The following is a 26,532-nucleotide window of genomic DNA, read 5'->3' as shown; positions in this document are numbered from 1 at the left end:
ATCTTGTGTCTTGCCTTTCAATGGATTGGTGGCAAAAGGGACTGTTTATTCAAACTGATCTTTCCACCACTGTGTAATTGAATGAATTCTTAGCCGCACCGTGTGGAGATTAACCCAAAATTGCCGGCTGCTGTCGTGAGCAGACGTCAAATCATCTCAACTCTTGATTCTTAAAATGACAAGATCTTGCTGCCTGTCTTGTCGCTAAGCAATCTTTGATCATTGACTGCGATATTGAACACATGCGCTCCAATTCCCTGTGTTGGTGAATTTCGACTTCAAGCAGTGTTGTTCTGAGCAGCTTTCTGATCGTAAATCTTCATTGGTCAGTAAGTGGGTTGGTTCACTAATCTCACTAATCTCTTTTTTTAAAGTTTAATCCTTAGAAAGTCTGAATTCTAAGCAACTGCCCCACACTCGTTCACATGATAAGCTCTTGTATATTACTTTCTTCTGATATGTGGAAGTTCTGAAAAACAGATGTAACTTATACACCAGAATTAATGTAATTATTGTCTCATCACTCTTATGACCACTTATCATACTATACCAATTAACACATGGGGCACAGTGTGATGCTGTGGCCAGTTTGCTGAATGCTGTTCTTGATTGCTTTAAGGTATTTCTTGGTTGCGGGTGTTGGGTCTTTGAATCGATCAAAGATCATTCATGATTGTCAGTGAAAATGTCATGAATTTCCGTGGATGATCTGCAAATGGACATCATGACAATCCACCCAAGTGGTTCATGGGTTCAAACCTTGGCTTGACTGATTCAGGCACCTTCTCAATCCCTGGACCATTGATTACCATAATTAAAATGTATGGTCCATCACATTACCAGAAACAATTAGTCCCTCAAAACAAAAGAGAGTTCACAAGTATCAAATGAATGTTCCATGAACTACGTGAGGTGTAGGATAATGATGTTCCATATTTCTGTAAGTGTGCATGCCATGCTAATTCTCGAAATCTGAACAGGCACAACATGTGGAATGCACGGTGATTAAAAATACTTTCATTTATGTTTTGGAAAGTTATTTTATTTAAACGACTGGATTCCAAGAGTTGAAGAACACCTTGAGACTCAAGACGGTTTTGGGAGCAGTGCAGCTTGTCTAATTTAGAATTTAATTTCAATTTGAATAATTAATCAGCCACGTGCTCTTTTTGTTTTGTGATTTTTGCATTGTGTGAACTTGAAGATGTTGGCAGTCACGTTAACCTTAGAATCTGCTATTTAATTTTCTCTTTAGCACGCTAAGTGCGTACCAACTGAGATGGGATGGAGCAGATGGAAATCAGTCTTCCTTTTATTTATTCTTATTACGATTTCTCTTTGACCTGATTCTAAAAAGCCTCAATCTTTTTCCTTTCTCTGTTAAAAGTGGCGGTGATGGTCAAGATGATGCAGGAGAACTTGATTTCAGCGGATTGCTAAAACACCGGTAAGGTATTTCAGTGTCAGTACACTATATATGTTACTTTGGTGACCCTAATATTTTGGAATTTTTTTTTTAATTTGAAGAATGGTGTGAAGCTATGGAAGGATTTGTGAGCTGATTTAACAGTCAGCAATGTGAACACACCTTCCACGGCCATAAGAAACCACAACTGTTGAAAAGGAATTTAGCGAGGGTTAATGGGATCCCATTACACATACAATGACAGGTGGAGGGGGCATCCACACCAACTGGGCATGAGTATGCTGCCATCCTATGGTCTCATGGTCTTATGGATGTAAACCTGAAATTCCAAGCCGGATCTTTGGGACTACCTGGAGCAGGGTCCAAGCCCTGGGGTCTTGTGTCTCAGAGGTGTAAATGACTACGATACCATTGTCGTAGCTAAAATCTAATCATTATCAAGTTCAAGCTCACCCAAAGACCTGCGTGGAATTCCGCTGGGAGCCTTCAGAGAAATGAAAAGGAAAGAAGTTACAGATTGTCCAAAGACAGACAATGAACCCATCATCAGAATTGAACTAAGAAAGAAAAAGCTGATTTAAATCAACTGAGGAAATATCCTTTCAGAGAATGCTTTGTTAATGCACCTCTCTACCTTTAGTAAAGTTAGGGGTCAGTTTTAACACATCGGACGAGATCCTCCGCTTGGGAAACTGAAGGGTGGAATTCAGTGGAAAATTTCTAAGTTCACTTAAAAAAATTTTTTAGAGTATCCAATTATTTTTTCCAATTAAGGGGCAATTTAGCAGGCCGATCCACCTAACCGGCACATCTCTGGGTTGTGGGGGAGAATCTGCAAACTCCACACAGACAGTGACCCAGGGCTGGGATCGAACCGGGTCCTCAGCACGTAGGCAGCAGTGCTAATCACTTTGCTGTGAGCTCCCCACCGCTATCTAATGACACTTAGACAGCGATTCTCTGGAAGGATTTCTGAGTGCGGTAGCGAGCTGGAACTGCCGCGGGCTTCCCGACGCTCGGCCTATTAATTGGTCCACTTAACGAGGCCCCACGGGCTTCACGCCGCAAAAGAAGGCTCGCCAGACAATTTTCCAGAACTGTGCGTCAGCCCCCCATTAACAAGGTCAGGCAGCACTTAAACAGCACTTGCACAGCCAGCCCCACTCAGCTCACAGCCATGGTGCCGTGAAAACCTGTCCCAAGATTTGGAGACGCAGACCTGGGGACGCTCCTAGATGCTGTGGAGGCCAGGAGGGATGCCCTGTTCCCCTGAGGGTCCCGGAGGGTGAGCCACAGGGCAGCCAGTGTCACCTGAAACCAAGTGGCAGTGACCGTCAGCTCGGAAAGCGTGGCCAGGAGGACTCGCCTCTAGTGTCGCAAGAAGGCCAATGACCTACATGGGACAGCACGGGAAAGCTGACACGAATGCCCCCCCCTCCCCCCCGAGACTTTTCCGCCCCCACACGAACATCTACCACCCCAGCCCTCCAAGCGGCCTTCTACCCTCCCTTCACCACCCAACTGGGTATCGGGCGCAGACATGCATGATGTGTAGCTGGTGGTTGCACACCAACTGCACATCCAGGGAGTGGAAGCCCTTCTTCCTATTGATGAAGGGCACCCCCTGAAGAGCCAGTGCTTGTAGGGAAACTTGTGTGCCATCGATCATCTCCTGAACCTGGACCTGGTGCATGCCAGGCCACCCTGATCCTGAGGGGGACACCCCGAATCCACGGAGCTGTCAGCAAGTAGCCCTCCGCTACATCACGGAGGCCCAGAGCCTACTGGGTCAAACATGCTAATAATATGTAAATACATGCAAAATGCCGGTTTTGCATGCCACCGCCAGCGCAGGGCCAAACCTTGTTATCGCCACCAGCGTGGGACTGGAACATGGTGTCCGAATTGACGCTGGGCATGGACCTCAGTTTTGGCCAGTCTCCTGAGCACGGTTTGTGTTTGCGGTGTCGTGAGATGGAGAATTTTGCCCATCATTTTCCATCAGCATTAACGTGACATCAAAAAGGATTTGAACCTCGCCAACATTGAGGGCATTTAAAAGTTTATTGGATAAACATATGGATGATAATGGTATAGTGTAGGTTAGATGGCTTTTGTTTCGGTGCAACATCGTGGGCCGAAGGGCCTGTACTGCGCTGTATTCTATGTTCTATGACAGAAAGCCAGTCACTACTTCACCCAGCCTCATTTAAATAATCTTGCCAATTTGAGAGCGAGGAAAGAATGGCAAAATATCTGCACATCTCTGATGCTTAAGATTCCAGCCCACTGAACCTATTTGGCTATCAATTTGCTTCAACCTCGGGATTAGTCTGATGCCCTTCCTCTGTACCGCTTCTAAAACCTCAATATCACCCAATGAATGAAGAGACCTAAAGTGAACACAGTATTCTAACTGAAGTCTAACCAAGGTCTTTTATAAGGACAATCTGGATTTGTCTTGCAATGGATTGTCCTATAAATACACCTTAGCACCGAACTGGATCTGGAAAGAACATCTCACATGTAGCATCTTGCACAGGCTAGGGCTTTCCTAAAGTGCCGTATAGCCAAGAAAGAACACAGACTAGGTGTAGTCCATGCAGCCCTTCAAATCTGGCGGTGATCTTTTGGAGATCCGTGCACAAGAATTTTTGCATAGTGCCAAAATATTCCTAGGAGTGTTCTGAAATACGTTTTACACAGAGTCATGTGTGGAAACATTACGATAGGTGACTGATGGTTTGGAGCATCGTAGAGAAGCAGAGAGGGGGGAGAGAGGTTTAGGGCAGGAATGCCAGAGTCTTGGGCTCAGGCAGCTTAAAGTGCAGCCTCCACTGGTGGAGTGATGATAATCATATATCCCCAAGAGGCTAGAATGTGAGGAGTGCAGAGATCTCAGAAGGTTAAGCAGCTGGAGGAGGTTACAGAGAAACAGAGGGAGCGAGGCCATGGAGGGCTCTGAAACAAAGGATTTGAAACTAGTATTTTTACCCTGTTTTTATTGTTAGGGAAATGAAGGAAGAAAGCACGGAACCTGATTTTGATGTTTGGGAACTGCTGAAAAATGCTCAACCCAACGAGTATGAAAAAATAGCTTTTGAACATGGAATCACTGACCTCAGGGGTTTACTGAAACGCTTGAAGCGGATAAAGAGGGAAGAGAAAAAAAGTGCCGGCAAGTATCTTTAAAGCTCAGATATAAGAGGCTCAGCTTCATTTTTTCATTGCCACTATGATGAGAAACCTATCAGCCATGATAGAGTGGCGGAGCAGACTCGATAGGCCAAATGGCCTAATTCTGCTCCTATATCTTATGAACTTATGCACTATGAATGAATCATAGAACAATACAACTCTGAAGGAGACAATTCAGCCCATCATGACCTCTTTGAAAGAGTTAACAAATTTAGTCCCCACTCCCCAATCCCTCCTCCCCCCACACCCTGCTGTTTCCCTAAAACCCTGCAGTTCTTTTTCAATCATCTTTCCAATTCCCTTTTGAATCTACATCCACCGTCCTTTCAGGCAGCACATGTTACACATGACAAAAGTTCACTGCGTAAAAATAAAACTTCTCCTCATCTCCCCCTCTGGTTCCTTTGTCAATCACTTTAAACATGTATCCTCTGGTTACGACCCACCTGCCAATGAAAACACCTTCTCCTTATTTGTCCTATCAAAACACCTCAGAACTTTCATATCTCTGTTAAATCCTACCTGAACTGCCTCTGCTCCCAAATTCTCCAGTCTCTCCACATAACTAAAGTCCTTAATTGCTGGACAATTTCTTTCACACCTTCACCAAGAATAATCGGATCCTGACCATAATATTCCCTTGTTAAATGTCTTTCACTGTAACACTGTTCCTTCATAGTTTTGCAGAGAGTATGCGTAGCAAGGTATTGAGTTTCAGTTCTGGTATTAATTGGAACCATCAGGATCAATGAACCCTGCCCACCCATTGGAAACCGGGTCAGTAGTCAGTTAAAAATGAGTAGGTTACTTGCCCTCTCAGAAGCTAGCCATTTACAATGTTAATCTATGGTGTCCTGCTGGCAGATTAACAGCCCAATTTAGTAATAGAAATGAAAAGTATTCTTTCTATAAGAAGCCCAAAATCGTACTTCAATCATGACCCAATGTCTTTTACTCTAATGTTCTATTCCACTAATTATAAACCCCAAATCATAAAATGGAGGCCATTCAGCCAGTCATGATGGTGCTGGCTCTCCAAAGGGTCAATTTACCTCGTAATCCTCCTTCACCTTCTCCCTACAGCCCTGTGCATTCTTCCTTTTCAGATAATAATCCAATTCCCTTTTAAATGCCTTGATTGATCCATTCTCAGGCGGCACATTCCAGATTCTCATTACTCACTGCATGAAACCATTTTGCTCGTGTCTCCATTGCTTCTCCTGACCATTATCTTAAACCTCACTCCTCTGATTCTCAATCCTTTCACCAATGGGAACAATTTCCCCCTATTTATTCTGTCCAGACCCCTCATGATTTTGAATGAAGCTCCTTTACAGAGCCCCGGTGGCGAGTGTAGTGACGAACCGGCGGAGGTCGGAGTACTTTCGGCTGTACTGAGGAACGAGGCAGGGATGCCCCCTGTCCCCCCTGTTGTTTGCATTGGCGATCGAACCATTGGCCATGTCATTGAGGGAGTCTAATAAATGGAGGGGGGTGGTCCGAGGGGGAGAAGAGCATCGGGTGTCGCTATATGCGGGTGACCTGTTGTTGTACGTGGCGGATCCAATGGAGGGGATGGTGGAGGTCATGCAGACTCTAAGGGAGTTTGGGGAGTTTTCGGGCTATAAGCTCAATGTAGGGAAGAGCGAGCTTTTTGTATTACAGGCAGGGGACCAAGAAAGAGGGATAGGGGACATACCCCTGAGGAGGGCGGAGGGGAGCTTTCAGTATCTGGGGATCCAACTAGCCAGGAGTTGAGGGGCCCTACATAAACTGAATCTGATGAGGTTGGTGGAGCAAATGGAGGAGGACTTCAAATGATGGGACATGTTACCGCTCTCGCTGGCGGGTAGAGTGCAGTCGGTCAAAATGGTGGTCCTCCCGAGGTTTCGGTTTGTGTTTCAGTGCCTTCCCATCGTGATCACCAAGGCCTTTTTCAAGAGAGTAGGTAGGAGTATAATGGGGTTTGTGTGGGCGATTAGGACCCCGAGGGTAAGGAGAGGGTTCCTGGAACGAAGTAGGGACCGAGGAGGGTTGGCGCTGCCAAACCTAGGGAGCTACTACTGGGCAGCAAATGTGGCGATGATCCGCAAGTGGGTGATGGAGGGAGAGGGGGCGGCATGGAAGAGGACGGAGATGGCGGCCTGTAAAGGAACGAGCCTGGGGGCGTTGGTGACGGCACCGCTGCCGCTCTCGCCGACAAGGTACACCACGAGTCCGGTGGTGGCAGCAACGCTAAGGATCTGGGGTCAGTGGAGACGGCACAGGGGTGCAATGGGAGCCTCGGTGTGGTCCCCGATCAGGGGTAACCACCGGTTTGTCCCGGGGAGGATGGACGGGGGGTTCCAGAGCTGGCATCGGGCAGGGATTAGAAGAATGGGGGACCTGTTCATTGACGGGACGTTTGCGAGCCTAGGGGCACTGGAGGAGAAGTTTGAGATACCCCCGGGAAATGCTTTTAGATATATGCAGGTGAGGGCGTTTGTGAGGCGACAGGTGAGGGAATTCCCGTTGCTCCCGGTACAAGAAATTCAAGATAGGGTGATCTCGGGTGTATGGGTCGGGGAGGGCAAGGTGTCGGCAATATACCAGGAGATGAAAGAAGAGGGGGAAGCGGTGGTAGAGGAGCTGAAGGGTAAATGGGAGGAGGAGCTGGGGGAGGAGATTGAGGAAGGTCTGTGGGCTGATGCCCTAGGTAGGGTTAATTCCTCCACCTCGTGTGCCAGGCTCAGCCTGATACAATTTAAGGTGGTCCACAGAGCGCACTTGACAGGGGCGAGGTTGAGTAGGTTCTTTGGGGTAGAGGACAGATGTGGAAGGTGCTCAGGGAGCCCGGCGAACCATGTCCATATGTTTTGGTCATGCCCGGCACTGGAGGGGTTCTGGAGAGGAGTGGCGGGAGCAATATCCCAGGTGGTGAAAGTCCGGGTCAAGCCAAGCTGGAGGCTAGCAATTTTTGGAGTAGTAGATGAGCCGGGAGTGCAGGAGGCGAAAGATGCCGGCATTCTGGCCTTTGCGTCCCTAGTAGCCCGGCGAAGGAGCTTGCTAATGTGGAAGGAGGCGAAGCCCCCTAGCGTGGAGGCCTGGATAAACGACATGGCTGGGAGGATTAAGTTTGCCTTGAGAGGGTCTGCGCAGGGGTTCTACAGGCGGTGGCAACCCTTCCTAGACTTTCTCACGGAGCGTTAGAGGAAGGTCGGTCAGCAGCAGCAGCAACCCAGGGGGGGTGGGTGGGGGAGGGACGGGGGGACGGGGGACGTCCTGGGAAGGGGGGGGGAGGGGGGGGAATGGGGGATTGCTTGGGGGGGTGGATGAGCAAGAGATAACATGAAGGGTGGGGGAAACTGGCACGTGCGGGAGAGAGCCATTGTACAAAGCTATGTAAATATACCATTTTGCCATGTATATATCTCGCTCAATGCGATTTCTTGTTATTTTGTTGGGGGGGGTGGGGTGGGGGGTTATTGTTTGTAAGGGAGAAAAATTGTGTTAAAAAACTTTAATAAATATATATATTTTTGAAATGATTTTGAATGCCTCTATGAAACTTCCTCTCAACCCTCACGTGGCCAAGAGAAACAATCTCAACCTCTCCTATCTACATAATTGAAGTTCTGGAACCCTTTTAGATGCCAATCTGTGGGGTATTGCAGGCAGCTGAAGAGCCCACCTAAACAACAGCAATAAAAAGTGTAAAAGTAAATGTAAAATTTGTGAATTCTTTCAACATTTTTCTAATGCCTTCACATGTTTCCTAAAGTGTGGTGCCCCGCACTAGATGCAGTACTCCAGATTGATTATGGCTTGATCTACTGGATCATATCAAATTTTATTTCATTGTCTTCCCTCATAAATAAAATCTAGATAACAATCCAAATCACCTCTTTGTTTCACATTTGTTTTTTTAATCAATTTTTCTTTCAATTATGCACAAAGCTTTTGCGAAGATTCTAGATCCTGGGTACCAAGCAGAGAAAGGTGACAAGATAAGGTTTGTTGTGGATTTGGCAGATCCAACTGTTGATCTAAAATGGTATCGCAATGGTCAAGAAATCCGGCCAAGTCCTAAGTAAGTATTTTGTCTTAACAGTCTATTCCCTGCGCTAATGTTGAACCATCTCACTTTCAGTCAGAATATAAAGAAAGACTTGTGTTTCTATGTTGACTTTCACAATCTTAAGATGTCGAAAATTGCTTTTGCAGCTATTTAACTACTAAAGTAAGTGTAGCCACTTGTAGGAAATGCAGCAACCAATTTGTACATAGCAAGCACCCATTAAAAAACAATGAGACAATGACCAGATTTGTGTTTTTTAGTGGTGTTGGTTGAGAGTTTAATATTGGCCAGATCACTGGAGAGACCGCACATGGTCTTCTTTGAAATTATGCCATGGGATATTTTAAGCAGCCGGCAAATGGGGGGGCCTCAGTTTAAGGTCTTTTTGGAAAGACTGAATCCCTGACAATGCAGCACTCCCTCAGTACTGTGGGATAAAATGCAAGTAACGTGAATTTTGGGTGAATTGCAGATTAAATAAGGTAGATGTTGTGATGCTGTGAAAGGATGTGTTGAATTTGGTCTGGAAGTTTATTTCCACAGAATCTCCCTCCCCTGCAACCTCAACCATCAACAGCAGTAATTGCATGGGAATGCTACCAGCTCCAAGTTTCCATTTACACTACACCCCACGCTGCCTTGGGCAAATACCACTGCTTTTCTGCCTCCCTGGGCCCACATAATGGAATTCCTGACCTAACAACATCACCTCACAGACTACAGCTGTCGAGAGTGGTCTAGTTCAACATTCCATTCTATTAAACTCCTACTGCAGTGGTTCAAAAAGACCCATTGACACCTTCACTTGGGAAACTACAACGAACAAAGAGACCAAAGAACAATACAGCACAGGAACAGGCCCTTCGGCCCTCCAAACTTGTACCTGTCATGATATCACCCTTGGCCAAAGCCCTCAGCACTTCCTAGTGCCGTATTCCTCTATATCCATGTATTTGTTGAGATGCCTTTTGAATGTCGTTAATGTATCTGCTTCCACAACCTCCCCTGGTAACGCGTTCCAGGCACTCACCACCCTCTGTGTAAAAAACCTGCCTCGCACATCTCCTCTAAACTTTGCCCCGTGGACCTTAAACCTATGCCCCCTGGTGACTGACCCCTCCACCCTGGGAAAGAGTGCCTGCCCATCCACTCTATCCATGCCCCTCATAATCTTATAGACCTCTATCAGGTCACTCCTCAACCTCCGTCTTTCTAATGAAAACAGTCCGAGTCTATTCAGCCTCTCCGCATAGCTAACACCTTCCAAACCAGGCAACATCCTGGTAAACCTCCTATGTACCCTCTCCAAAGTCTCCACACCCTTCTGGTAGTGTGGCGACCAGAATTGTGCACAATATTCCATGTGCGGCCTTACCAAGGTTCTATACAACTGTAGCATGATTTGCCAGTTTTTATACTCGATGCCCCGTCTAATGAAGGCAAACTTTCCGTATGCTTTATTGAGGCTGTCATGATATTCAAACACACACATCATGATAGACACACCAACAGACAAATCAGAACACACAACACCACAACCAATGACAGAAAGATATAAAAGCACAGACACAACCCCTGGTGGTCAGTAAGAGCGGCAGAGGAGAACCAGGACACAGCTATAGCCGGGGACACTCAGGGAGACAGCACGTGCAGAGTATCCAGAACGAACTGTATTATAAGAGTTATAATAAAATAGAGTTGTACCACATACAACTGTGTTGACTCATCTGTGCACCAGAGCACCCAACACCACAGAGGCATTGTCAGTGTTTTCCACATTCCACAAATAAGTGCAAGACAAAGTAACCAAGTGTGAATGAGACAATGGTTTCAGTAATGATGGCAGAAAAGGAACATCAGGCGGTGGGATGTTGCCCAGGTGAGAAGGGAAAATCTTGCTGATGGATAGGATACGGAGTTTGAGAGTTAAGCTAGATTGAGCACTTTTGACTTCAATATGAGTGGGAAGCTCAGGAGAGGGATGAAATTGAAACGTCAATGTTCCAAATGAACTCACAGCAAACTAAACTGTTGAGTTCATGTTCAGTGAAGTCATCTTTTGTCATTTTTAACAGATACATCTTTGAACACAAGGGAACCTTACGTATGTTGACAATCAAAAATTGCACAATGGCAGACGACGCAGCTTACCAGGTATCGGCCGGGGATGAGAAGTGTACAACAGAATTGTTTGTCAAAGGTAAATAAATCACAAAACCTATTCTGTACTATTCCTCTATGTTCTTTGTCAGTCATTTTTGCTGCTTTCCTGGATTTTAAGTGGCATAGAATTTACAGCAAGAAGATGGGACATTCACTCTGTCTGGTCTATGTCGATGATTATGCTCCACTTGAACCTCCTCGCACCCTTCTTTATCTCACACCAACAACATATCCTTCCATTCCTTTTCAGTCATGCATTTATCTAATTTTGTCCTAATTGTATTGATGCTATTCCTCTCAACCATTGCCTGTGGTAGCAAGTTCCACATTCTCATCGCTCGCTATGTAAAGACGTTTCTCCTGAATTCCCTCATGGATCTTTTAGTGACCATTTTATATTTATGGCCAACAGAGGCGGGATTCTCCGACCCCCCGCCAGGTCGGAGAATCGCCGGGGGCTGGCGTGAATCCCGCCCCCGCCGATTGCCGAATTCTCCGGCACCGGATATTCGGCGGGGGTGGGAATCGCGCCGCGCCGGTTGGCTGGCCCACTCCCGGCGATTCTCCAGCCCGCGATGGGCCGAAGTCCCGCTGCTGGAATGCCTGTCCCGCCGGCGAGAATCAAACCACCTCTCTTACCGGCGGGACGAGGCAGCACGGGCGGGCTCCGGGGTCCTGGGGGGGGCGTGGGGCGACCTGGCCCCGGGGGGTGCCCCCACGGTGGCCTGGCCCGCGATTGGGGCCCACCGGTCCGCGAGCGGGCCTGTGGCATGGGGGCACTCTTTTCCCTCCGCCTCGGCCACAGCTTTCACCATGGCCGACGCGTAAGAGACACCCCCCCTGCGCGCATGCGTGGGGATGACGAGCCAACCACTCCGGCGTGCGTCTAGCCCCTCAAGGTGAGGGCTTGGCCCCTAAAGGTGCTCCGCACCTTTGGGGCGGCCCGACGCCGGAGTGGTTCCCGCCGGGACCCCCCGCCCCGCCGGGTAGGGGAGAATCCTGGCCCTGCTTCTGGAAACTATAAACATCTTCCATTTGTCAAATCAATCAAATGCATTTTTAACATTTTTGCATGAAATCCTGATCAGGCTGTTCCTCATCCTCCTCTTCCCCAAAGGAGCTCTTCCCCAGGGAGCTCTTCCCAAGAGGAGTCCGAATCTGGGGCGGGGGGTTCCGGCATAATGGAGTGGCGGGAACCACTCCGGCGTCGGGCCGCCCCAAAGGTGCCGAAGTCTCCGCACCTTTAGGGGCCAAGCCCTCACCTTGAGGGGCTAGGCCCGCGCTGGAGTGGTTTGCGCTCCGCCGGCTGGCGGGAAAGGCCATTGGCGCCACGCCAGCCGGGGCCGAATGGTCTTCGCTGGGCGATGCATGCGCGGGAGCGTCAGCGGCTGCTGACGCCATCCCCGCGCATGCGCAGGGGAGGGGGTCTCTTCCGCCTCTGCCATAGTGAAGACCATGACGAAGGCGGAAGAAAAAGAGTGCCCCCACGGCACAGGCCCGCCCGCGGATCGGTGGGCCCCGATCGCGGGCCAGGCCACCGTGGGGGCACCCCCTGGAGCCAGATCGCCCCGTGCCCCCCCCCCAGGACCCCGGAGCCTGTCCGCGACGCCTTGACCCGCTGTTCAAAAGGTGGTTTAATCCATGTTGGCGATACAGGCATTCCAGCAGCAGGACATTGGCCCATCGTGGGCCGGAGAATCGGCGGGGGTGGGCCCGCCGACCGGCGCGGCGCAATTCCCGCTTCCGCCGAATCTCTGGTGGCAGAGACGTTGGGACACGGCGGGGGCGGGATTCACGCCAGCCCCCGGCGATTCTCCGACCCGGCATGGGGTCGGAGAATCTCGCCCCAGTTCTTTGTTTCCTGATGGTATAATCTCTCAATTCTAGCCAATCTTTTTTTGCATTACAAACAGATGAATTTGGAGCAGGAGTAGGCTATTCGGCCCCTCAGCCTGCTCCAGCATTCAATAAGATCATGGCTGATCTGACTGTAATCTCATCTCCTCATTCCTGCATTCCCCTGAAAATCTTTCACCATCTTGTTTATCAAGAATCTATCTACTTTTGCCTTAAAATGATTCAAAAACTCTGCTTCCACCACCTATCAAGGAAGAGAGTTTCAAAGACTCACTGCCCTCTAAGAGAAAGAAATTCTCCTCATCTTAGTCTTAAATGGACGACCACTTATTTTTAAACAGTGGCCCTTCGTTCTCGATTCTCCCATAAAAGGAAACATCCTTTCCACTTCCACCCTGTCAAGACCCCTCAAGGTCTTATATGTTTCAATCAAGTCACTCTTACTCTTCTAAACTCCAGTGGATACAAGCCTAGCCAGTCCAATCTTTTCTCATAAGGCAACGCACCCATTCCCGGTATTAATCCAGTAAACCTTGACTGAACTGCTTCCAATGCATTTGCACCCTTCCTTAAATAAGGAGACCAATATTGCACACAGTGGGGCGTCATTCTCCGACCCCCCAGCGGGTCGGATAATGGCCGTTGGCCGCCGTGAATCCCGCCCCCGCCAGTTGCCGAAGTCTCCGAAGGGAGAAAAGTCGGCAGGTCGTTAATGGTGCCGCAGGCGTCGGAGAATGGCACGGGTCTGCGCAAGGCAGCCGATTTTGGGCCTGCCGATATTCTCCGTTCCGAAGTCCCGTCGACATGATGACCGGTCACGTCGACGTAAATCAAACCTCCTTTTCATCGGCGTGGAGGTGAGTGACGGCCTGGGGGGTTGGCCGCTGGGCAGGCGATGGCGTGGCCGCAGTCTGAATGTGTGGGGGAGAGGTGTGTGTAGGGTTTTGTGTGTGTGTGCGCGGCGGGGGGGGGTGGTTAGAGTGGGATGGGCTCCGGGGGAGTGCCGGGAGGGGGGTCCGTGCCGGGGAGGAGGATGGGGGGTCCGTGCCGGGGAGGGGAATGGGGGGGGTCCGTGCCGGGGAGGAGGATGGGGGGGTCCGTGCCGGGGAGGGGAATGGGGGGGGTCCGTGCCGGGGAGGAGGATGGGGGGGTCCGTGCCGGGGAGGGCAATGGGGGGGTGGGGTCCGTGCCGGGGAGGAGGATGGGGGGTCCGTGCCAGGGAGGGGGATGGGGGGGGGGGGGGTCCGTGCCGGGGAGGAGGATGGGATGTCCGTGCCGGGGAGAGGGATGGGGGGGTCCGTGCCGGGGAGGGAGATGGGGGATGGGGTCCGTGCCGGGGGGGAGGATGGGGGGGTCCGTGCCGGGGAGGGGGAGGGGAGGTCCGTGCCGGGGAGGGGGATGGGCGGGCATGTGAGTTGGTCCACCTGGCCAGGTGCCATCCTCCAACAGTTGGACCCATGTGGTCCATGCCACCTGGCTGGGGGGAAGGAGGGGATATGGACAATGATGACATGTCGTCGATCCCACCCCCCCCCCCCCCCCCCAACCAGGCCGTCATGTTTTCTGATCATCCAGCGATGTTGGCCGCCGTGGCGGCAGCCGCTAATGTCTATGTTGCCCTGGATGAGGAGGAGGAGCGTGCCAGAGAAGCGGCGCAATCTGCCGCAGAGGGGCAGGCTGCAGCCGCCCAGGCTGGAGGGACACCTGACCGACAGGACGAGGAGGGGGAGGAGGACGTCGCGGCCCCACGGCAACGGAGGCTCCCGAGGGCGCCCCGTGTGTACCGGCCCCGGCAGTCATACCAGGAGCTCACGGACCGGGAATGCAGGAGGAGACTCCGGATGTGGCGGGAAACCGTGGCACACATCTGCCACCTGCTGGCACACCTGTCACCGCGTGGCACTGGCGGGGGACACCCTCTCCCCGTGTCCGTCAAGTGAACTTTTATGCAACGGGGTCATTCCAGGCACCGAGTGGCGACCTGTCCGGCATATCGCAGACATCGGTGCATCGGGGCAGTGACAGATGCCCTATATGCCATGGCGCACCGCTACATCCGCTTCCCTGTGGACCGGGCCAGCCAAGATGCCCGGGCCGTGGGCTTCTCTGCCGTGGCCGGGTTCCCCATGGTCCAGGGCGCCATCGATGGGATGCACGTCGCCGTGCGGCCACCTGCAGATAACAGGGCCGTGTTCACCAATAGGAAGGGGACCTATTCGATGAACATACAGGTGGTCTGCGACCACCGCATGATGATCCTGCACGTCTGCGCCCGTTACCCAGGCAGTGTACACGACTCATACGTGTTGTCGCGATCATCCATCCCCGGCATGTACGAGGAACGCCATCCCCGGCTGAGGGGCTGGTTCCTTGGCGACATGGGCTACCCATTGCGATCGTGGCTGATGACGCCTATATGGAGGCCACACAATGAGGCGGAGAACCGCTACAATGATGCCCATGTAGCGACAAGGGGAGTGATAGAGAGGTGCTTTGGCGTGCTGAAGATGCGTTTCAGGTGCCTGGACCTCTCTGGGGGCGCCCTCCAGTATCGATCAGATAGGGTCGGCCGCATCATTGTGGTGTGCTGCGTCCTGCACAACATAGCCCAACAGAGGGGCGATGTGCCGCAGGCAGAGGAGGGCGGAGTGGAGGAGCAGCAGGAAGAGGCGCAGTCCTCCCCAGATGAGGGGGATGGGGGCAATGGTCAGGGCAGACGGGCTAGACACAGGCGGGTGGCTGTCCACCGTTACCGGCTGGCCCAGCGGGCACGGGACAGACTGATAGCCGCCCGCTCCACTGACTAGATGGGCGTGGGAATCGGGTAGTGTGGCCACAGACCGCATACCATGAAAACAGCCGACCACCCACACCCCCCACCCATCCACCCACCCAGCACCCTCACCCCCCTCCCCAACCCCACCCACCCCACCCGCATGCACACCACCCCCCACATTGCCGATCCACCTGCGGCACAATGGCCGGGCTCACACAGTTGCGGGTGGACGCGTGTCTATTGCAGGCCATGGAGGATGATGACAACCCGCCCTGCGATGAGCTCCTGGCTCCACATCGTTGGACTATGTCTCACCCATGGCCACAGTACCACCATCCACCCGGACCATCTCTGCATGCGGCTGTGACACTGCAGCGCACGGTCCCGTCCTCTGCCCGGGGGGATGTTGATGGCGGCCCAGGGGGAAGGGGGCAGAATCACCTGGGGCTGAGATAAGATCACCCCTCACACACACACTTGCGCTCAACGTACATGACACCCCCGCACGCTTTGGACAGAGCACAAAGGCAGCTTCTGTAGGTGTAATATTGACTTTAATAACCAAAGGAGTTCATGCATGTGCCCTAGCCCCTAAAACTCATCTGTGCCCTGCACCCGTGCCAACTTACTCCGTGTCTAATTGTTTAGCCTTACGGGCCCTTTGACTACGTCTACGTGGTTCCCCAGACGGTACAGCAGAACTGGAGGTGGACTCCTGTGATTCCTGCCCTCTGACACAGGATCCCTTTGGCGGCCGTTTCCTGGGGCGTCCTGGCCTAGGTGGGCCAGGCTGCGGCCAGGGCGACTGGGATGGCGAGCTGCCAGCCTGTCCTGCCCGTTGCCCACCCGATGCACCTGGGACGGAAGGGGGGGAGTCCGAGGTGTTGCGATGTTCCGGGACCTCCCCTACAGGGGGAGCCGGGACGGACCACACCACCTCCTCCTCCCTCGGGGTGCCCGATGGCCCCCAGGCCTCTACGTGGGTGGGGGATGCGAACGGACTGGCCATCCGACGCCCCCCCGACAACTGGCGCTGCCAGTCCTGGAGGCCTGTGCTGGTATCGACAGGGGTCTGCAGGTTTGCAGCCATGGAGCACAGGGGGTTGGCAAACCCTGTCTGTGACTGTGCGACGCCGGCTCACACATGGCCACTGGCGCCGATGCCCTCAGTGATGGCCTGCTGAGACTGGGCCATGGCCTGCTGAGACTGGGCCATGGCGTTGAGCGCCTCTGCCATCTGGCGCTGGCACTGGCTCATGACCTCCTGTGGGAGGGCAGCCATGTCCTGGGCCACAGACGCCGCCTGCACGGAAAGCCCCAGGCCTCGCAAACCGTTCCCCATGTCTGACACCGTCGCACCCATTGCCTCCACCGCGGACGCCACCCGTGCGGTGTTCGCCTGGGTGGCACGCATGACCGGCACCACTCCCAGCTCCTGGACGCGGGTGGACTCCTCCACCTGCGACTGCAGCCGCCGCAAGCCGGCCGTCACCCTCTTCGCTCGTCTCCGGGTCGGTGGTTACATCGGATCTATGTATGGGTGTGGTAACTCCAGGAACCTGGGATCCATCTGGGCGGCAGATGTTCGCTTGGGCTGGGCTGCCCTCCGACCGCCCGGCCCCTCTGCTGCTCCTACCTCCACCTGCTGTACCGGGACGGCTGTGTTGTGCGCACCAGTGAGTGTACCAGATGCCTTATCACTAAAGTGCCCAACCGAGGTGAGTGTTTCTGCGATGGTGGAGGGTGTTGGTGACAGCAGTGGCGTTGTGTCGTGCTCTTCGTCCCACTCTGAGTCCATGGCACTTTGGAGTGGGGGTTTGTCTCCACCCATCCACTCTGAGTCACTGTCCGGTATTTCGTCTTCCTGGGTAGTGCTGTCCCGGGTAGGGGTGTCCTGGGTAGTGGTGTCCTGGGTAGTGGTGTCCTGGGTAGTGGTGACCTGGGTAGTGGTGTCCTGGGTAGTGGTGTCCTGGCTCGGATGTGACGGGGGCCTGTGGCTGCCCCTCTCGTCGCTGGGTGGCACACGCCTGCGTCGTCGCACCCGCACGTGACGGGGGCGTCGTCTCCCTGTTGCTCCAGGTCTCTCCGTCTCCCGTGGTCTCCAAGGGACATCCTGCGGGCGTCGCATGCCGGAGGGTCCGGGTCTCTCCGTCTCCCGTGGTGTGCGAGGGGCATCCTGCGGGCATCGCATGCCGGAGGGTCCGGGTTTCTCCGTCTCCCGTGGTGTGCGAGGGGCATCCTGCGGGCGTCGCATGCCGGAGGGTGCGGGTCTCTCCGTCTCCCGTGGCCTCCGAGGGGCATCCTGCGGGCGGTCTGCATCTGCGGGGATGGGTGCCTGGTGCCTGGTCCTGCGATACACAATGAAGCATGCATGGTTAGACATCAGGCAGTGATCAGGTGATACGGGGGAGGGAGATATAGGGGAGGGAGGATATGGGGACGGGCTGTCGGTGGCTCACTTGCTAGTACGCCCCCGACCTCTGCATCAGCAACCTCCCGGTCCTCAGGTCCGCCAGCCAGTTCCAGGGCCCTTTCCTCGTGTTCGGTCAGTGGCCTCTCATCAGCGGGGCCTCCTCCAGTCCTCACATGCTCCCTCTTGTTGTGTGCGCGCTTCTCCTGTGGGGGGTGGTGGCAGGGGTAAAAGGCAACAGTGTTAGGCAGGTATATGAATGCACGCCATCGGTTGCGCGTGTATTGCAGAGGCTAAGGTTAGGGCTGGATTCACTTGGGGATATGGGGGAGGGGGGATATGGGGGATATGGGGGAAGGGGATCTGGGGGATATGGGGGAGGGGGGTTATGGGGGAGGGGGGATATGGTGGAGGGGGGATATGGGAGAGGGGGGATATGGGGGAGGGGGGATATGGGGACGGGGGATATGGGGAGGGGGGGCAATGGGGGAGGGGGGATATGGGGGAGGGAGGATATGGATATCGGGCGGGGGGGGGGAAGCTCATCCTGCCTGCTCTGACGAGGTCGTTCACCTTCTTGTGGCACTGGGTGCCTGTCCGTGGTGTCAGGGCCGCAGCGGTGACGGCCTCTGCCAGCTCCCTCCACAGACGCCGGCTGTGGCGTGGGGCAACTCTGCGGCTGTGCCCGGGATACAGGGCCTCCCTCCTCTGCTCCACTGCGTCCAGGGGCGCCTCCACATCCCGTTACTGGAACCTCGGGGCTGAGTGGCGGCCAGCCATCCAGTCGGTTTTTCCGGTCGGGTGTTCCGGTCGGGTGGGGGGGAGCAGCGCGTCCTTATGAGCCGTCACGCCGTGCGGCGTGTATGACGCTGCATGGCGTGAACCACGTGAGCAAGCGCGGATCCCGTCACATCGCTGCTAGCCCATTTCGGGCCGGAGACTTTGCAACGATTTTTCCGGCGTGACGCAAGTCAGATTTGCGCCGTTTTTTGCACCGATCTGCGGACTTTGCTCCGATAACGGAGAATTTCGCCCAGTATTCCAGATATGGCCTCACTAGTGCTCTGTATAAATTAAGCATCACTACTCTTGTATTCAATTCCCCTCACAATCGGTTTTGCACACTGGGCTAAATCGCTGGCTTTTTTAAGCAGACCAAGGCAGGCCAGCAGCATGGTTCAATTCCCATACCAGCCTCCCCGAACAGGCGCCGGAATGTGGCGACTAGGGGCTTTTCACAGTAACTTCATTTGAAGCCTACTTGTGACAATAAGCAATTTTCATTTCATTTCAATTATAACATTCTGTTAGCTTTCCTAATTATTTGCTATATCTGCATACTAAACTTTCACGATTCATGCACAATGACATCCAGATCCTTCTGCATCTCAGAATTCTGCACTCTCTCACCATTTAGATAGTATGCTTCCTGCCGATATTATATTCCATTTGCCAGATCTTTGCCTACTCATTTATCCCATTTATATTCCTTTGTAGCCTCCTTATATCCTCTTCACAATTTACTTTCCTACCTATTTTTGTGTCATCAGCAGATTTAGCAACCATTCATTCGGTGCCTTCATCCAAATAATTGATATCAATTATAAAAAGTTGAGACCCCAACACTGATCTCTGTGGCACACCCTGTCAACCAGAAAAAAGACTTGTTTATATGTTGGCTAGCCAATCTTCTATCCCTGCCAATTTGTTACTCGCTATACAATGAGCTTTTATTTTCCATAATAACGTTTGATGTGCCACTTTATCAAATGCCATCTGGAAATTTAAATACAGTACAACCACTGGTTCCCCATTATCTGAAGCACATGTTACTTCTTCAAAGAACTCGAATCTCATACCTTACAGATTTTGGACGGGATTCTCCCCTACCCGGCGGGGCGGGGTTCTCGGCGCCGAGGAGTGGCGTGAACCAATCCGGCGTCAGGCCGCCCCAAAGGTGCGGAATTCTCCGCACCTGCAGGAGCTAGGCCGGCCCCGGAGTGGTTTGCGCCGCGCCGGCCGGCGGGGAAGGGGCTTGGCGCCACGCCAACCGGTGCGGAAGAGCCTCCGCCAGCCGGCGCGAGTTGGCACATGCGCGGGAGCGCCAGCGAATGCTGGCGTCATCCCAGCGCATGTGCAGGGGGGGATCTTCTCCACGTCAGCCATCGCGGAGGACCACAGCAGCCGACGTGGAGGAATAGAGTGCCCCCACGCACAGGCCTGCCCGCGGATCGGTGGGCCCCGATCGCGGGCCAGTCCACCGTGGGGGCACCGCCCGGGGCCAGATCCCCCCGTGCCCCCCCCGAGGATCCCGTAGGCTGCCTGGTCCCGCCGGTAAGTACCTACTCTAATTTACGCCGGCGGGACTGGCCGAAAACATGTGGCCACTCGGCCCATCACAGGCCGGAGAATCATAGAATTTACAGTGCAGAAGGAGGCCATTCGGCCCATTGAGCTCTTTGAAAGAGCACTCTACCCAAGCCCACATCTCCACCCTATCCCCATAACCCAGTAACCCCACCCAACACTAAGGGCAATTTTGAACACTAAGGGCAATTTATCATGGCCAATCCACCTGACCTGCACATCTTTGGACTGTGGGAGGAAATCGGAGCACCCGGAGGAAACCCACGCAGACACGGGGAGAACGTGCAGACTCCGCACAGACAGTGAACCAGCGGGGAATCGAACCTGGGACCCTGGAGCTGTGAAGCAATTGTGCTAACCACCATGCTACCGTGCTGCTAGCGGCCGCCGACTGGCATGGCGCGATTCCCGCCCCCGCCAAATCCCCGGCGCAGGAGGATTTGGCAGCTGGCGGGGGCGGGGTTCACGCCGCCCCCCGGTAATTCTCTGACCCGGCGGTGGGTCGGAGAATCCCGCCCAATGTCTCAGACAATATCATCACGATTCATGGGTATAGCCTGTACCAACGGCAGGAGAGACCCAGCAGAGGTGGTGGAAAAGTGGTATACATCAACTCTGTACCCCATGAAGTATCATGGCATCAGGTCAAGCATAAGCAAGAAAACCTCCTGCTGATTACGAGATACCACCACCCCCCTCCCCTCAGCTGAGGAATCAGTACTCCTCCTTGTTGAACACCACTTCGAGGAAGTATTGAGGGTGGCAGGGGTGCAGAATGTAATGTTGGTAGGAGATTGCAATGTCCATCACCAAGAGTGGCTCAGTAGTACCTCACAGGCTGAGCTGGCCAGGTCATAAAGCTGTTAAACTTGGATTGCAGCAGGTGGTGAGGGAACCAACAAGATAGAAAAACAGACTTGACTTCATTCTCAACCAAACTGCCTGTCACAGGTGCATTTGTCCATGACAGTATCAGTAGGAGTGATCACCGCACAGTCGTTGTGGAGACAAAATCCTGTCTTCACATTGAGGATACCCTCCATCTTGTGTGGCACCACCATAGCGTTAAATGAGATAGACTTTGAACAGATCTAGCAATGTAAGACTGGGCACCAATGAGCTGCTGTGGGCTATCACGGTGGCACAGTGATTAGCACTGCTGCCTCACTGCTCGTCCCAGGTTTTAAAGTTCCTGGTACAGAAATGATTGTTCAGTAAGAAACATTTAGTATAAGAACTGCATGAGCTGTTAAACATGATCCCTTTTCTCTCTTTCTAGCAGACACCCTCTGCTGGTATATATGCACATGGTAGCCTTGAGTGGCCAAACTGCTCAATGCATTTTTTTGTGCACAGCACTGATATTGTCTGAAATCCCTTCTCCATGGGGGATTTAAGGGTGAAAGTATAACTTAAAAGATGTGTCTCTGAGATGGTAGGGTTGAGTGGGAATAGCCAGATTGGCTATTGAATGACCCTTTGATTCTTCTAACTTGTGCTGTTTTCTTGCAGAGCCTCCCGTGTTAATCACTCGCGTGCTAGAGGATCGAAATGAGCTGGTTGGTGAGAGGGTGGAATTGGAATGCGAAGTGTCAGAAGAAAATGCACAAGTGAAATGGTATGGGAACTCCAATCCCCAGACCCTGTCTGTTAAAAAAGGGAGTTCTACAAATATCTGTCATGGGAATGAAAGAGCATGATTAAGCTTAATACTGAGAGTATGGTACAGATTAAACTGAACACATTCATTATAAAGAGAGGAGAAGCAGAACTAGCGAGTTACATTGTGTGTATCGTGCAAAGACATAGTCAAATTGGATAAATACTTGAAGGGAAGCGATTTGCAGGGGATTAGATGGAGAGTAAGGCAATGTTATTAATTGGATAGCTCTGCCAAAGGGTGACCAAGGACACAATGGATCGAATGGTCTGCTTCTGTGCTGTAATGTTCTATCATTCAATTATTCTATTGTTAATTCATTCATGGGGTGTGAGCACCGTTGGTGAGGCCAACATTTATTTCCCATCTCTAATTGCCCTTGAGAAGGTACTAATGAGCTGCCTTCTTGAACCAATAAAATCCATGTGGTGTAGGTACTGTGCTGTTAGGGAGGGAATTCCAGGATTTTGATCCAGCAACAGTGAAGGAACAACGACTTGGTTCCAAGTCAGGATGGTGAGTGACGTGGAAGAGAATTGCAGGTGGTGTTCCCCTGTATCTGCTGCCCTTGTCCTTCTAGATGGGAGTGATCGTGGGTTTGGAAGGTGCTGTCTAAGGAGCTTCGGTGAGTTCCTGCAGTGCATCTTGTAGATGGTACACACTGCTGTTGGTGGTGGAGGAAGTGAATGTTTGTGGAAGGGTTCCCAATCATGCGGGCTGCGTCTTGGAGGTATTGTGCTTCTTGAGTGTTATTGGAGCTGCACTCATCTAGGCAAGCGTCACAATCCTGACCTGTGTCTTGTAGATTGAGGAGTCTTAGGGGGGGGTCAGGGGTGATTTACTTGCCACAGGATTCCTAACCTCTGACATGCCCTGGTCACCACAGAATTTAAATGGCTAGTCCAGTTCAGCTTCTGGTCAATGGTAATTGACCAGAATATTGATATTGAGGGATTCAGTGATGGTAATGCCATTTAAAGTCAAATGGTGATGGTTAGATTCTCTCTTTTTGAAGATGGTCATTACCTGCCACTTGTGTGGCATGAATGTTACTCGCCACTTGTCAGCCAATCCTGGATATTGTCCAGGTCTTGCTACATTTGGACATGGACTGCTTCACTCCCTGAGGAGTCACAAATGGTGCTGAATATTGTACAAATATCAATGAAAATCCACACCTGACCTTATAATGAGAGGAAGTTCATTGGTGAAGCAGGTGAAGATGGTTGGGCCCGGACATTTCCCCGAGAAACTACACTATAATAATACCAGGTGTTAGGATTATGAACGAATGTATCGTCCTCGCTACAAAAAGTTTATGATGTTTAATTTACTGGAACGTTTTAAAACAAATATTTTTCATCTGTTGTGGACATTTTGTTTCAATAAGAAAGTACCTCCTTGTTTTAATGTATAACATTCATGGTAGCCATTCTTTATGAAGACAGGGAAGGTGCTAGCTTAATCCATTAATTCTGCAGTCCACAGCAACAACCTGTATTTCTCTAGCACATCGAATGTTGTAAAATATCCTCAGGCACTACAGGGAAGTGTATTCAAATACACTTTGACAACGAGTCACATATAAGGGATGTTTGGATAAATGGTCAAATCTTTCTCAAAAGCTACGTATAACGGACACCATGAACAACGAGAGATAAAGAGCTGGAGAGGCTTAGAACCTGGGACGTGAAGGAGCTGCGTCAATCATGGGGTGATGAAAACTGGAGGTGTTCAAGAGGTCAACAATTAGAAGGGCACATAGTTCATGCAGGGTTGTACAGCTGGAAGAGGTTGCAGAGACAGGGAGGCCGAGGCCTTAGAGCGATGAATGAACAATGAGACTCCTTCCACCTTCAAGCGGGCTGCAGCTTTAAGATATGGACCATAAGACCATAAGACATAGGAGTGGAAGTAAGGCCATTCGGCCCATCGAGTCCACTCCACCATTCAATCATGGCTGATTTCAACTCCATTTACCCGCTCTCTCTCCATAGCCCTTAATTCCTCGAGAAATCAAGAATTTATCAACTTCTGTCTTAAAGACACTCAACGTCCCGGCCTCCACCGCCCTCTGTGGCAATGAATTCCACAGACCCACCACTCTCTGGCTGAAGAAATTTCTCCTCATCTCTGTTCTAAAGTGACTCCCTTTTATTCTAAGGCTGTGCCCCCGGGTCCTAGTCTCCCCTGCTAATGGAAACAACTTCCCTACATCCACCCTATCTAAGCCATTCATTATCTTGTAAGTTTCTATTAGATCTCCCCTCAACCTCCTAAACTACAATGAATATAATCCCAGGATCCTCAGACGTTCATCGTATGTTAGGCCTACCATTCCTGGGATCATCCGTGTGAATCTCCGCTGGACCCGCTCCAGTGCCAGTATGTCCTTCCTGAGGTGTGGGGCCCAAAATTGCTCACAGTATTCTAAATGGGGCCTAACTAATGCTTTATAAAGCTTCAGAAGTACATCCCTGCTTTTATATTCCAAGCCTCTTGAGATAAATGACAACATTGCATTTGCTTTCTTAATTACGGACTCAACTTGCAAGTTTACCTTTAGAGAATCCTGGACTAGGACTCCCAAGTCCCTTTGCACTTCAGCATTATGAATTTTGACACCATTTAGAAAATAGTCCATGCCTCTATTCTTTTTTCCAAAGTGCAAGACCTCGCACTTGCCCACGTTGAATTTCATCAGCCATTTCTTGGACCACTCTCCTAAAATGTCTAAATCTTTCTGAAGCCTCCCCACCTCCTCCATACTACCTGCCCCTCCACCTATCTTCGTATCATCGGCAAACTTAGCCAGAATACCCTCAGTCCCGTTATCTAGATCGTTAATATATAAAGAGAACAGCTGTGGTCCCAACACTGAACCCTGCGGGATACCACTCGTCACCGGTTGCCATTCCGAAAAAGAACCTTTTATCCCAACTCTCTGCCTTCTGCCTGACAGCCAATCGTCAATCCATGTTAGTACCTTGCCTCGAATACCATGGGCCCTTACTTTACTCAGCAGTCTCCCGTGAGGCACCTTATCAAAGGCCTTTTGGATGTCAAGATAGATAACATCCATTGGCTCGCCTTGGTCTAACCTATTTGTTATCTCTTCAAAGAACTCTAACAGGTTTGTCAGGCACGACCTCCCCTTACTAAATCCCTGCTGACTTGTCCTAATCCGACCCTGCACTTCCAAGAATTTAGAAATCTCATCCTTAACAATGGATTCTAGAATCTTGCCAACAACCGAGGTCAGGCTAATTGGCCTATAATTTTCCATCTTTTTCCTTGTTCCCTTCTTGAACAGTGGGGTTACAACAGCGATTTTCCAATCCTCTGGTACTTTCCCTGACTCCAGTGACTGTTGAAACATCATACCAACGCCTCCACTATTTCTTCAGCTATCTCCTTTAGAACTCTAGGATGTAGCCCATCTGGGCCCGGAGATTTATCAATTTTTAGACCTCTTAGTTTCTCTAGCACTTTCTCCTTTGTGGTGGCTACCATATTCAACTCTGTCCCCTGACTCTCCGGAATTGTTGCGATATTACTCATGTCTTCTACTGTGAAGACATGAGTAATGGTAAGAAAGAAAGAAGCAACGAGAAAGCAAGAGAAAGATTGTACTTCCCGTTCACCAGCGAGGCAAATAACAACTGCAATGTTTATTAACATATAACTACAATGCAGAAGTCTGCAGCTTGTGTCTGCAAATCAACTTCTAAGATCAAACTGATACAGAAACCCGCGCTTACTAGGGCGATTCCCCCACCTTGGTCCCTGATTGGTTATATGGGTCACATGAACCTCTTTGCAGATCACACTTTAAAGGGGCAAAACACCATGGGGCGCGATTCTCTGCTCCCGCGCCGTTTCAGAGAATCGCCTGGGTCGCCAAATTTTCCTGCGACGCCGGTCCGACGCCCTCCCGCAATTCACGGAAGGGGCCAGATCGGCACAATCGCGTTTTGAGTCCAGTGAATCGCCCGAGACAGCCAAAATGGCGATTCACCGGTACCCTGCGGGGGGTGGGGGAAGGGGGGATCCTGCACCGGGGAGGCCTCAAATGGGGTCTGGCCCGCGATTGGTGCCCACCGATCGTTGGGCCGGCCTCTCTGAAGGAGGACCTCCTTTCTTCCGCAGCCCCGCAAGATCCGTCGGACATCTTCTTGCGGGGCGGACTCGGGGAGGACGGCAACCACGCATGCGCGGGTGACGCCAGTTATGCAGCGCCGGCCGCGTCATGTATGCGGCGCTGCCTTCACACGGCGCCAAGGCCTGGCACGTGTAAATGACGCGGCGCCGCTCCTAGCCAATTTTTGGGCCCTGAATCGGTTGGGATAGGGGCCTTTTCGCGCCGTCGTGAACCTCGATGGCGTTCACGACGGCGCGAACACTCTGTCTCCATTTCAGAGAATCGCGTCCCATGAGCGGGATTCTCCAGTTGGCGTAGCCAAAATCGTGTTCGGTGATCAGCCGAAGAATCCCCGTTTGCGCCAAAACCGGGGCGGCGCATCACAAAAGCAGCGTACTCGAGGAGTACGCTACACACTGTATGGATGGCCTCAGGATGTCACCTGAGGTCCTCTCCCGATGCTGCGCCCCTGATGGG

At 51.7% G+C, this 26,532-nt stretch overlaps 1 protein-coding gene across 16 annotated transcripts in view; it reads left to right on the top strand.

The window, feature by feature from the left end:
• mybpc1 (myosin binding protein C1) overlaps positions 1 to 26,532 on the top strand; it is a 203,378-nt gene that overhangs the window by 74,957 nt on the left and 101,889 nt on the right. For all 16 annotated transcript variants that reach the window (XM_072484804.1, XM_072484802.1, XM_072484799.1 and 13 more), the window contains 5 exons: positions 1,388 to 1,447; positions 4,438 to 4,604; positions 8,561 to 8,693; positions 10,757 to 10,881; positions 21,767 to 21,872. In XM_072484804.1, the coding sequence (XP_072340905.1) occupies positions 1,388 to 1,447; positions 4,438 to 4,604; positions 8,561 to 8,693; positions 10,757 to 10,881; positions 21,767 to 21,872 (591 nt within the window). The remainder of the gene's footprint in view (positions 1 to 1,387; positions 1,448 to 4,437; positions 4,605 to 8,560; positions 8,694 to 10,756; positions 10,882 to 21,766; positions 21,873 to 26,532) is intronic.

The sequence above is a fragment of the Scyliorhinus torazame genome, chromosome 19, assembly GCF_047496885.1.
Source record: "Scyliorhinus torazame isolate Kashiwa2021f chromosome 19, sScyTor2.1, whole genome shotgun sequence".
Classification (NCBI taxonomy): Eukaryota; Metazoa; Chordata; class Chondrichthyes; order Carcharhiniformes; family Scyliorhinidae; genus Scyliorhinus; species Scyliorhinus torazame.
This window is presented reverse-complemented; position numbering and strand designations above follow the sequence as displayed.